We start from the raw sequence: 12,599 nt of genomic DNA, 5'->3' as shown, positions 1-12,599 counted from the left end.
CACAAGCCGTATGGCTTATTGTTTACATACTGGCCGAGTGCCTTTTATTTCTTGGATAGCCAATGGCATCAGAAATTGTATGTACTAACACTTAAATCATTTTGATATGATTTCAGATGTTGAGATTCCAACCCATGGACTATGATACCCTAGATATCTCTGGAGAGAACTATCTAAGATGGGCAATAAATATCTCGGTTATACTAACGATAGAAGGTCTTAGTGAATGTATCATCAAAGATGATCATGGAACCGAGAATGAGAAATATAAGGCATTAACAGTAATGCGCCATCATCTCAATGTGGAACTGAGAAATCAGTACCAAGATATACAAAGCCTTCGATGCCTTTGGAAAGAGTTAAAGTCCAGATACACTAAGGTGATATTACCAAAGGCAAGGCATGAGTGGATGAGCCTTAGTTTCCGGGACTTTGGGTCCGTGGAAAAATACAATTATGCTCTATCTAAAGTAGCTCATACACTGATGTTTTATGGTGAAAAGTTGACAGAGGAGAAATTACTTGAAAAAGTTTTCTCCACAGTAGATCCAAAAGATCTATTCCTACAACTAACCTATCGAGATAAAGGTTTCACCACATACAACGATCTGTTCTTATACTTATCTCAAAATGAACAGATGAATCAGATGAAAGATGATATGAGCGGCTATGAGGCAGATAGTGATGATGAAGAATCCATGGGAGCCACGTCCAAAGTAACAGATGGAGTGGCCGGCTAGACCATTGTCTAAAGCCTTTAAACATTCTGACTTCATACTTATGATTTGGTGTTTTGTCATTCAAAATTTCATAGCATTAATAAAAGTTTTTCTTTTATCTTCATTGATTAATTTGCTTGAAAAATATTTTTGATTGACAAATGAGAATGAAAACTCGAGAAGAGTATGTCTAGACCACCACGCCTAAGGCATGGCCTTAAGAGGCACGAAATTTATCACCTAAGACCCATTGAGAGAGAGCCAAAATCCCCACTGGCCGTGGACAAGGATACCACAGTAACCGTGGTTGTAGATCCAATCACGGCCGAGGAGGGAGTAAAGGTCGAAATGGCATTACAGGCCACATCAAAATGGTTTCAATAATAAACCAATGGGCAAAGCAAAGAAAAAGGAAATGTTCCTTTAGCTTATGAAAATCGCCAAAGACATACATATAAAAGAGGTCGAGACTACATTCTCCCTACTGATCTAATACTATGCTAAGGATCAGTGTGATAAGGCATAAAAGCCTAGGTAACCAGTAAGGTTCACCAACGAATTTATACACTTTATGGCATGACCGGATTAGCCATCCTGGTCCGAACTTGATTAATAAGGCACAAAGAGTTATCCCATAAGATCTCACGTTGTGAAACATGTACACAAGGGAAACTCAGTAGGCTTCATTGTTCCAAGTAACACGAAAGTATAATCTGATCATGAGGGTAGTGAGGACAAAACCCGTGATCATGACCAGACCACAAATTCGTGTATCATGGTTTAAAACCATGTTGGCCGTCCAAGCATTACGTTTAAGTGAGGACAAACAAACGTATTTTTTAGCATGTTCATGAGGGGGAGAATAAACACTCCATGTGGTCCATGACCATACTATAAAACCCAAACATGATAAGCCTGGCCGAAGGCCATAAGGCATTATAGCTTGGCCGTATAAGGCATAACCTATTAGGTTGAGACTTCAAAAGTCTATAAGCTTGGGTACACCACAAGAATACATGTATGAAAGATAAGATACATCAGGCCATATAAAGTGAGCATAGATATTCCCGTCTAAAGATGATAAAGGGTCATAATCCAGATATAGACCATCCTAAGACTTTATGGATAAACCACCACATACCTATGTGCCATCTAGGATGGAATACCTCATCTAAGGATGAGATGAAAATCGGGAATATATGTTGGATAAGAGAACATGATCTTTCTCCCACGAATTTAATGAGATCATGAGCCAAACAAAGGTGATCATATTGTGGCCAAGGTACACGGATTACATACAAGATGAATCCGACTATCCAACATCATGGAGAAAGCTATAAGCTGGTAAATAAAAAGTAAAAGTGGAATGGTTTTAACCATCCAAGTCTTGGCAAAGATCCTCGGACCAGATATATATGTACTGGACGTCCATAAACAAAGAAAGAATGATAGCCAGACAGACCCGAAAGAATGACTAAGTCATACCAGCTTAGCACCACTATATAAATGTCCTAGTAGAGACATAATCAAGTTGCTGTAGAAGTTTATACAAGATAGACCAGTGTGTTCCATATACAAGGAACCTCGGATAGAAAGAGATAAGGTGCTCATAATGATAGATCCGGGTTCATGAAAGAGAAACCATACTAGACAATGAGATAAGACCGGCCGGTCCTAAGGTACAGGTATCATACAATGTAGCCTTGCAAACTACAAAGTATTCAATGATCCTGATAAGAATAAAATCTCAATCGATTGTATCATGTCTAGAACGCGATAGAACGCGAAGGAACATTATATAAGGTGTCGACACATACACACACTCATAAGTGATAAAGAAAAAGCACTTGAGCATAAGAGATATGCGAGGATCACTAACCCACGTAAGAGTACTCATCATAGAGAAATGAATGGGACGTGGAGTTATGGTAAATAATGTATATGATGGGCGTATTGGCCAAATACATAAGATAGACGCCATCTAACCAGTGAATAGATGAGTCTTGTGAGGAAAAGAAAATCGTGAGCTGTAGAACATGAAAGTACAGACAAGTGGTCGTACATGTTGCTACATAAAGCATTCAAAGGAATGGCTTGATCACACAAGGATACTCACAGGGACTAAGGAACAAGGAAATAAATTCCTATGCGGTGAATGCTACTACCCAATATCGAAATTGATAAATATCTGGGCATATAAGAAAGATGTAGTAGACAATTGATATCTCACTGGATATATATAAAGGTAACATAAGATACCTTGAGAAATGAGAAAAAAGTTCTCATAGAACAACATCGTTCCTGCGTTGTTCATGGACTGAAATGCAGCTGCATGCGTGTATGTACACACGATATGATAAGACTAAGTGATGCATAGTAGAAAGTTCTATAAGAACGTTTCAGATCAGTCCATATAGTAGTCAATATATTCCTTGTGTTTATACTTAAAGAAAGGATGATTAAGATGATTGATTCTTGGAAAGGCTATGAAGAGACTACGATGATCTATAGTAGAGATCATTAGCCGTATATGAATGTTGGGATCTATGATCCAACGTACCAAGAATAGATTGATCAAATGGTCTGAGAATCCATCAGATTCACGACCAAAGGGAACCATACCGACTAGGATCATGTCCGACCTAGTTCGACCTTAATCATCATTGGTCCCGACCAATCCATCCCGTCCAGCTTGTTCCGACCAGTTCCTCTAGGTCTTAAATCCGACCTAAACCATCCAAGTGAGAGGAACGTCCTATTGACCAAAAGTGGCTTAGTTTTGATTAAACTTCAAACTATAACACAATAGCCACTTCATGAACAGACCGTGGACATATACAAAAAGTTCATAAAGAGTTTTGGTCAAAGGATATGAATAAGATATATAGTGGACAAGAACATAATCCGGATGGATTATGGATGATGTCATGATCCGGACAGATCATGGACATACAAAGACATTCATGGTCGAATTTATCTAAGAGAGATAAACCATATGATCCGAATGGACCATGAATATCATGAAAGCATTTTGTTGATGCAGGTTACCAGTCCAATCCACACAGTGCTAAGTCCCAAACCGGCTATGTTTTCACATATGGAGGCACGACCATTTCATGGAGATCAGTCAAGTAGACTATATCAGCCACATCATCCAATCACTCGGATATATTGGCGATCCATGAAGCAAGCAGAGAGTGTGTCTGGTTGAGACTCATGACACACCATATTCGGACAGCATGTGGGATCACGGATGGTAAAGACGAGCCGACCGTTCTTTACGAAGACAATGCAGCCTGCATAGCTCAGCTCAAAGATGGTTACATCAAGGGTGACAAGACTAAGCATGTTCTCCCCAAGTTCTTCTTCACCCAAAATCTTCAGAAAGAAGGAGAGGTCAAGGTACTCCAAGTCAGATCAAGCGAGAACTCAGCCGACCTCTTCACTAAGGCATTACCAACATGCACGCTCAGGAAGCTTATGCAGTAGATTGGTATGCGAGCACTGAGAAGCCTTCAGTGATGTTCACTTCAGGGGAAGTAATGCGGCTGTACTCTTTTTCCTATCCATGGCTTCCCGTTTTTACCACATTGGGTTTTTGGGTTTACCATGGAAAGGTTTTAACGAGGCAGTATTCCAAACGCATTACAAACTCTAGACGGTTATGGCATTACAATCTCGGTTTTTAACGAGATAGCATCTTACACGCATAATGGACATCAAGGGGAAGTGTTATGAATATTGTGTGATGTCTATTATGGAATGTTCTAGATTTACTTGTTCCCTACTCCAAGTTACTTGTTCCCTACTCCAAGTTACTTGTTCCCTACTCCAAGTTATTAGACTTTGTCTCCAAGTTATGTAATCCTATATAAGGAACTCATTACTCATGGAATAATAACAATTCATTCATCTCTAAGTCATACGACTCTCTCTCTCTCTCTTTAGTTCGATCTATTCTAAGACAAGAACACTAGGATTAGAACAATATTGTATATTTCGTACATATGTAATTAATATAAACTATAGTAATACCAGTGGTAGTGTCGTTTATATCTGTAGTTTTCAGGATGGAATATTTGTTATATACAGGTACGAAGAAAATAAATTAAAAGCACATGTAAGTGACTTATCATACACGATATACTACCCCGGAAAATATGTTATAAAATACAATGCAGTAAACATTAGTAGTACCAGTGGCAGTCTATGTAATAAATCTAGGATATTAAGGGTAGTTTTATATTAAGGCTGAGAAGGCTTGTGAGAAAAACACATATGCATAATGGCAACATTGTAATAAATTTACTCTTCAAAGGTTATTTTTTCAAACTGCTTATGGATTAATAATAAGGGGATTCGACAACTCGAGTTGAACTTTGATATATCAATATGATCATATTAATAGACGTTAGAAGGAAAAAAGTAGAAAAAGAAAAAATCACTAGTCACATGAACATTGCAAGGAAGTGTGCGTTACATATAGAAGGAAACAGAAATGTCAAATATATAGCAAAACGTGAGCCAATAAAATATCATTTTGGTCAGCGATTTTCGGCGATGATGCCTACACGCGCTTCAACTTTTGCAATTGCAAGTTGTGCCGTCTCACATTGTTGTCATTGCTTCCGTTCCCAGTTTTTTTTATTCGAAGCTGACTTTAAGGAATTAAAGTGGTACTTTACTGAAACAATACATAACCAAACTTGACGGATCGCAATTAATTTTAGTGTCTTTTAAAAAAAAAAAAAAAGAGGGTATTGTAACACTATGACTCACATTTATTTATTTGATTTGATTTAATTAAAGAAACAGCTATAGGCTTCCTCGTTTTCTCTAATGGCGACCACTGTTGTTGAAGGATGAACAAGAAACCCAAGACTTGGAGCTCCGTAAGCTTTTGTTTTCTTTTTATTACTCTTCTTTCTTTTGCTTCTAGAAAAATGGTGCTTTTTCCTTGTTCACGTCTTGCCATTTCGAGGTCTTTTGGGCTTCAAGGGATTTGCGAAAAAAGAAAAAGAAAAAAAATGTGTAATTACATCTAGCTTGATCCAATTGAAGTTTTCGGCCAACATTTGATGATATGAAGCTTCCAACACCATGGAATTTCAAGTCTTTTTGTGTAGTTAGTGTTTTTGCTTTAGTGGGTTTAGTGCTTATTCGATTTAGTTCTCTCTTCCGCAACTGTGCAATATCAGACAGTGAAGTGCACGATCTTTGACATTGTGATATTGTTGATAAAATGAGATCATTCACTATTGTCATTTGTGAGTTTAGTGTGTTGTTATTGATCTTTTGTTTTGTTGCTTTTTCAGGTATCACTAAATATGAACCAGAAAAGAAAGTGCTCGTCTCTTCGTCGCTTGTTCACTTTCGTCTTCTTGCTAGCCTTAGTTTTCCTTATAGGGAATGCGTTTATTACTGTAGACTACAAACAAGTATAACTTTCTTTCTGTTACCTCAGGCTTCATATTTTACGCATATTTCAAATATTGAATATAAACTGATTTGGTTATAATTTATTTACAGGGCAGTATCCCGGGATGGAGTTCGATAATTAGACTAAATCTTGGAAAACTCAAAATGTGCAAGGTTTCGGTTTCGTTCGTTGATAAACTGATACTCTAGTACTTTATGCACATAAACAAGCTCCTTGCCTGTCTGAATATTGATGACTCTTTTTATGTGACTTTGTTGAATTAGACACAACTGAGGCCTCTTGGAAGCGAGACGCTACCAAGAGGCATTGTTGCAAGTACATCTGACTTGGAAATGCGACCGCTATGGGGCGCAAAGCGCAATAAGGTGTTTACCCGTTTACCAACTGTTTCTCAAGTTTCTCTTTAGACATTTCTTACCACTACATTATCTGTTTTTTTTTTTTTTGGTTTTTGTTAAGAACCCAAAACAGAACTTATTGGCTATGGCAATCGGAATAAAACAAAAGGAAAGTGTCGACAAGATTATCAAGAAGGTAAACCACAGACATTGCCTCTTGGTTATGAAACAAGTTTGATATGATATCCAACTTTCTTTTGTGGCAGTTCTCATCAAGTGAGTTTGCTATTATGCTGTTCCATTATGATGGCACCGTAGATGAATGGAAGGAGTATGAGTGGAGTGAAACTGCTATTCATGTTTCTGTTGTAAACCAAACCAAGTGGTAAACTGTCTTTTCTGACTCATGAAACTGATATAAAAAGCATTTTGCTGTACAGTTTTCTTTAATTCGTTTTAAGGTGGTTTGCAAAGCGTTTCCTACACCCGGATATTGTCTCAGCATATTCTTACATATTTCTATGGGATGAAGATCTCGGTGTTGACCATTTTGATGCTAAACGGTAAAATTGTCAGACAAAGAGCTTTTTTTTTTGTTTGTAGTTTAGTATACATGTGAAACTGAAATATTATGTTATCATCAGGTATGTTTCAATAATTAGAGAAGAAGGGCTTGAAATATCACAACCAGCTCTTGATCCTAATTTATCCGAAGTGCATCATCAACTTACTTCACGAGACAGCAAATCGAGAGTACATAGGTATTTCTCTCATGATCCAATACTTTTCTATCTAAGATGACTTGATGTAATATTATTTGCAATGTCTTTATGCGTACCAGGAGAACATACAAAGTCATTGGTAAAGCTAGGTGCAACGAGAATAGCACTGGACCTCCTTGCACGGGGTAAGAACACTGACAATCTTGTCTCCTTCAGTGAAAAGCATGACCAGATAATTTAACTCATTAAGAAACTCTCTACATACAGATTTGTCGAAATGATGGCTCCTGTGTTCTCCAGAGCAGCCTGGAGGTGTGCTTGGCATATGATTCAGGTATTGCATTAAGTTTGATTTATTATGTCACAGACTGTGAAGACCATTACCATCTGTATAATTAAACGGTTTCATTGCTGTTTTATTCTTTTAAAGAATGACTTAAACCATGGATGGGGTATAGACTTTCAGCTTGGATATTGCGCACAGGTAAATTATGACTAAGCCCATGCCAATACATCTTTGTGTTTTTTTTTTTGTTTTTTTTTTTAATCAGAGAGTACTGTGTTGTTGTGTTGAAGGGTGATCGAACAAAAAACATCGGCATTGTTGATTCCGAGTATATACTTCATCTTGGTCTTCCTACTTTAGGAGGTTCGGATGCAAATAAGGTTTGAAACTGCTTTCTCTTGCCATTCCTTTAGCCTCCTGGCCTTTATTATTTTTATTTGGAAAGTAACAATAGTTACTGCACATAAGCAGATGGATTCGGAACAAATTGATAAGACCAAGACTGAGGATAGTTCAGACAAATCTGTATGCAATTCATTTTCTTGTAACTAATCTCTCAGTAGATATCCAGTTATAGTCTAATAACTGTTGTCCTGCAGAAACCATCATCAACTTCTCAAATGTCATCTGCTAGATCTGAGGTAAACTTGTAACCAGTCCGGTATTTGAAAATATGATATCAGCAGTCTCTTCTTAAACTTTATGGCTAAAAATCTCTCTTCACAAAAATCGTTATTACTTAGGTTCGGAAGCAGACTTACGCCGAACTGGAGACATTTAAACACAGATGGAGAAATGCTGTCAAGAACGATGAGTGCTGGATAGACCGATTCCAACAATAGAGGATTTTCTTGTTTTGGACAAAATTACACAATTCATAGAAAAGCAGACGACACTGAAAGATGACAGCTAACGATGCTGTTAAACAATTAATGGAGGTATACATATAATTTACTATTGTGTTCAAAAAAAGAAAAAAGAAAATTACATATAATTTACCAATACCGGAGAGTCTTTGGTGGTTCTTCCATCTCTCAGTTTATAGAGCCTCAAAGTTTGTACAACAAAAATCTTACTAATGACTTTATATATGTACCATTGAGATACACAAGGTTGTGAAATAAAACTTTTTGAGTTTTTTTTTTATTTTTTTACAAATGGGTTGTTCATGACTCTTTGCGTTTTCTAGGAGTCGCTCTACTTAGATAAGAGCAGATTTGCTTATGATTCTTGAGATCAGTCCCCCAATCTCTTCTCCGCAATCCTCTTGTACATGATGACCAGCCTAATAAAAAGATCAAAATCGGTTAATGTTAGCTTTGCTGTTTATTGAGGTCTCAAGGGTACAAGGAAATAGTCTGTACCATTGGAAGTTCAACGAGATTATGTCCCGAACTCTTGCAGAACTCTTCAACTCCTTGGTAGCTCAGCCACTTGTCTCGCTGTCCCCAGCACACGGTGGTTGGGATTTTCCAGTCTTTATCCATCAATGAAGTCCTCATTTCTTCTGTATAGCCCTGTCAGAAAAAAAATCCATAAGAATATTCCAATCTTCCACAGCATATCATGGAACATTTATTTTGGTGACTTACCTTAAGCTCCTTCTTCATGGCCCTGCTGATGGCGTTAAGTGCAAAACCAGAAGAACCTGAGGTAAGATAAGGTCTTCGGTAAACCATTGCATCATCTTCTTTCATTTTGTAAGGACCACAGCTCGTCATAGGCTTGTCACTTGCTCTCAGAGGATCCTATTTGTTTTAGATAAGCCATGATTTTTATTTCAAGAGAGCCTTCCGTAAGAAGAAACTTTGATGGAAACCAACCTGAGAGAAAATCTCCCCGAGCAAAAAGTTGCTGAATACAGACAAGGTTGATGGAAGTTTAGCATGTTCGGGAGTGAGCTGCAACCGAAACAAATGCAGGATCTAAGTTAGTTTGAAAGAAGAGAAGAAAATGGTACGTTTCAATCACTTTCTTACAGGAGGATTCAAGAGTATGAGATTCTTGATCTTCTCTGGTCGGTTTCTTGCGTATTTAACCGCAGCAGTTGAGAAGTATCCCTGATTTAAATAAAAAAAAAATTAAAAAATAAAAACAAAGAAGAAAAGTTAACACTGAACATTTCTGAAATATGGCTCCGTTGGTTAATACCTGCACAACCAGTGAGACCTGAGTAGTTGTAACTTCATCAATGAATGATTCAAGCGACGAAACATACTCTGCAAAGCCGCAGAATATTGTAACTTAATGAAGCAAAAGTCTGTTCACAAGAACCGGGAGTTTAGGACAACATGTTATACCGTCTAATGTGTAGTTGAATCCATATCCAGCCTGAGGCTTGTCAGAAAATCCAAATCCTAGCCAGTCGAAAGCAATGGCGCGGTAGTTCTTTGAAAGGACGGGAAGAGCTTTCCGGTAAGAGTAAGCCTAGTCACACAAAAAAAAAAAGCTCAAAATCTGAAACTTATTCGAGATAACAATATGGGATGTGTTTCAAGTCGAGTGATATTATTTACTACCTGGGATGGGAATCCATGGATGAGTATAACGGGAGGACTGTCTACATTCCCAGATTCTACACAAAACCACCTAATGGAAATAAAATCATAAGTCCTACTGTAAGATAAGAGTTGAGAAGTTTGTGTAATCCTACCTGAAAACATCTTTTGAAGCTTGGGAGCTAGATCCCATTGTTAGTCCGAAAATGGGATCTTTGGCTTCTGCACCAGATCCACCAACTCTGTGAGCTTTAACCTGTGGTTACAATTGCAATCACAACTATGTGTTAAAATTAAAGTTAAAAAGAAACCTTTTTCCTACCCATTTGCCTCGCTTTAACCATTCATCTGATGGACTCGGTTGATCCGAATACTTCCCTGCCATGAAGAAACCAAAACTATTTTGTTATTTTCCTACTAAACCAAGAAGAAGAAGAAGAAAAAGGAAGGAGAAGATTAAAATAATGGTAAACCTCCACTGAAAGAGAATCCATCTCCAGCAGACACAGGAGCATCAATAAGATAGTCCTGTTAAGAAATGAGTCAGTTAGTGCTCAGTGTTATTTTCTTTTCAGTAAGCTGATTCGATAACGAGCCTACATCTTTGTTATTGGACTTGCAGATGAATCCGGGATGTTTTGCAGGAGAAAATCTTGTGGTGTGATATGAAGCAGGTGATGCAGATGCCCATGTATGAGATGATCGGAGTTGATGAGTGTGCAAAAAGTTAGGGTTATGAATATGAACGGCCATTTTATCTTTCTTATGATATGTGAGACAGGGAGTGAAGGGTTGGTTTAAACCGTTGCTTCGTGGTAGTATAACAGAGAGGGCGAGATAGGCTTTATGTGGTTGACTGGCTTTTCCCAGTTTCGCCGTGACGGAGACATCAATATTTTCATTTCCGTCTCTTACGAATAATATAATTGTTTTATATAAAAAAATTAAAGTGAAAATCTCATTGATTTATATTATTTAGCTTCATCAATTTGAGAATCCTAAAATTAATCATCTGCTTCTTTTTCCGACTGAATGTCAAATTATTTATATAATTTTCTTGCTATGCGTGTTTTAAAAAGTTACTTTTTATATGGCTAAATACACCTATCTTAAAAAAATAAATGATTCTGTTGGAAAGTTTACTCAAACATTACATATTTTAGAACAATCGAACAGAACCATATAAATCTTTTTTTATTACTGCCATTTGTTTAATGTCAAGCGTGCTTTTTTTACGTTATAAGAAAAACAATATTTACAAAATGTCATTACTTTTTAATGCCACGTAAGCAAAAACCTGATGTTACGTAGGAATTCGGTTCCGTATTTTCATTAAGTCAGTTATAAAGCGCAACATACGTCGTTACATTTGAGTTAGTGTTACGATATGGCTGAATTAAACAATGCAGTTGACTTAAGATAAAACAGCTGGCTTAAGACGATAAGTCAGCTGTTAGTGGCGACTTATTTACAGAAATTTTACTGGTTTATGCGATAACAGCTGAGTTAAGTGCACAAGTTACGGCTGACTTATACATCAGCGTGATTTTCTGAAAAATTTGGCTAAGTTCTAGCTAAGACACGGCTGAGTTAAGTTTCCCCGGTTGAGTTAACGAACATCGACTGGCTGAATTACTAAATTTACGGCCGACTTATAGGAGGTTGTTACGGCTGAGTTATATTTAATCAGTCGTAATTGGATGTATTAACACTAAACTTAACTTAGTTACGGTTGGCTTATTAGCAAAAGATTAATAAGTAAAATAGCATCCATTTGACGGCTGATTTATTTGACGATACAACTGACTTTTAGTATTTTCCATAGTAGTTACGGCTTATTTTATAGCAAGAGTTTAATTACTAAAATAATATTCACATTTCGGCTGACTTATATTTTACATGATGGCTGATTTATCAAGGCTGAGTTATATTCTTGTGGCGGCTGACTAAACCATTTTCCATGTCATCTACTTGGATTTGCCATATCATCACTAATACTACAATAGTAAAATAAGGGTCAAGGTCATTTTTCATTTTTCATATTCTTTTTCTATATTCTTTGTCTTTCTCTAAGATCTTATTGATGGTAGTTATTGATTTCGCAACTAGGTCTAGAAAAGACATAAATTTTTAAAAAATTGAAAATCTAAGACAGATATATTGCATCCTTCGTCATTTTCGATGATAATCGGTTAAAAAAGAAGCTTTCTCTCCTCCAGTTTCATGTATGGTGGTCCGACATCTTGTTGCTCCCTCTCTCATTGGATTTGTCGTATTGTAGAAGAAGAAAAACTCAAAAAAAGATGAAGAAGTTAAATTCCGTAAATTGTAAGAAAATAAGAGAGTTGAACAAAAAAAGTAAGAGAAGACGAAGATGATGATGAATTTGAAAACTGATTTTATTGTTTGATGACTCAGATGGTGCGTCATCTTAATATGATAACTTTAGTTCATACGTCGTTAGACTGAGTTATGCATATATTACACCTGAATTTAACTCTAAACTATAAACATTAAATCTAAAGCTAAACTTTAATCTTTAAATAATAAAAATTAGGATAAGACCTGCGCAAGTTGTTATTTTTATTATATTTTG

The 12,599-nt window shown here is 36.8% G+C and overlaps 3 protein-coding genes across 3 annotated transcripts; 2 read left to right on the top strand and 1 right to left on the bottom strand.

Moving 5' to 3' along the window:
- Positions 1-116: 116 nt before the first annotated feature.
- On the top strand, positions 117-740 carry LOC130506261 (uncharacterized; the record flags this gene model as incomplete). Its single annotated transcript, XM_057000894.1, has 1 exon — positions 117-740. A coding segment is annotated over one exon (624 nt), but the record flags the coding sequence as incomplete, so codon positions are not given.
- Positions 741-5,125: 4,385 nt separating this feature from the next.
- LOC108838565 (uncharacterized) lies at positions 5,126-8,653 on the top strand. Its single transcript, XM_057000895.1, has 16 exons — positions 5,126-5,395; positions 5,529-5,611; positions 6,035-6,157; positions 6,249-6,311; positions 6,423-6,524; positions 6,619-6,693; positions 6,764-6,882; positions 6,959-7,060; positions 7,142-7,258; positions 7,339-7,404; positions 7,487-7,553; positions 7,650-7,703; positions 7,796-7,885; positions 7,977-8,030; positions 8,105-8,146; positions 8,249-8,653. Exons 2-16 carry the CDS (start codon positions 5,582-5,584, stop codon positions 8,345-8,347), a joined length of 1,203 nt encoding a protein of 400 aa, XP_056856875.1. The 5' UTR covers positions 5,126-5,395; positions 5,529-5,581; the 3' UTR covers positions 8,348-8,653.
- LOC130506262 (uncharacterized) lies at positions 8,576-10,851 on the bottom strand. Its single transcript, XM_057000896.1, has 12 exons — positions 10,604-10,851; positions 10,477-10,531; positions 10,326-10,381; positions 10,159-10,259; positions 10,025-10,094; positions 9,806-9,932; positions 9,657-9,724; positions 9,485-9,565; positions 9,329-9,406; positions 9,098-9,253; positions 8,870-9,022; positions 8,576-8,790 (listed from the first exon to the last, which is right to left on the bottom strand). Exons 1-12 carry the CDS (start codon positions 10,754-10,756, stop codon positions 8,707-8,709), a joined length of 1,182 nt encoding a protein of 393 aa, XP_056856876.1. The 5' UTR covers positions 10,757-10,851; the 3' UTR covers positions 8,576-8,706.
- Between the last annotated feature and the right edge of the window lie 1,748 nt (positions 10,852-12,599).

The sequence above is a fragment of the Raphanus sativus genome, unplaced genomic scaffold (assembly GCF_000801105.2).
Source record: "Raphanus sativus cultivar WK10039 unplaced genomic scaffold, ASM80110v3 Scaffold3051, whole genome shotgun sequence".
NCBI lineage: Eukaryota > Viridiplantae > Streptophyta > Magnoliopsida > Brassicales > Brassicaceae > Raphanus > Raphanus sativus.
Note: the sequence above shows the minus strand (reverse complement) of the source record. Positions and strands in the feature narration are given on the sequence as shown.

Coding starts and splice junctions, on each gene's coding strand:
- LOC130506262 (XM_057000896.1), bottom strand. CDS start 10,756: ATGGCCGTTCATATTCATAACCCTAACTTTTTGCACACTCATCAACTC. Junction 9,566..9,656: donor AGGTCTCACTGGTTGTGCAG/GTATTAACCAAC, acceptor TATTTAAATCAG/GGATACTTCTCAACTGCTGC. Junction 9,407..9,484: donor TCATACTCTTGAATCCTCCT/GTAAGAAAGTGA, acceptor TTTCGGTTGCAG/CTCACTCCCGAACATGCTAA.
- LOC108838565 (XM_057000895.1), top strand. CDS start 5,582: ATGAACAAGAAACCCAAGACTTGGAGCTCC. Junction 7,061..7,141: donor GACCATTTTGATGCTAAACG/GTAAAATTGTCA, acceptor TGTTATCATCAG/GTATGTTTCAATAATTAGAG. Junction 7,259..7,338: donor AGCAAATCGAGAGTACATAG/GTATTTCTCTCA, acceptor TATGCGTACCAG/GAGAACATACAAAGTCATTG.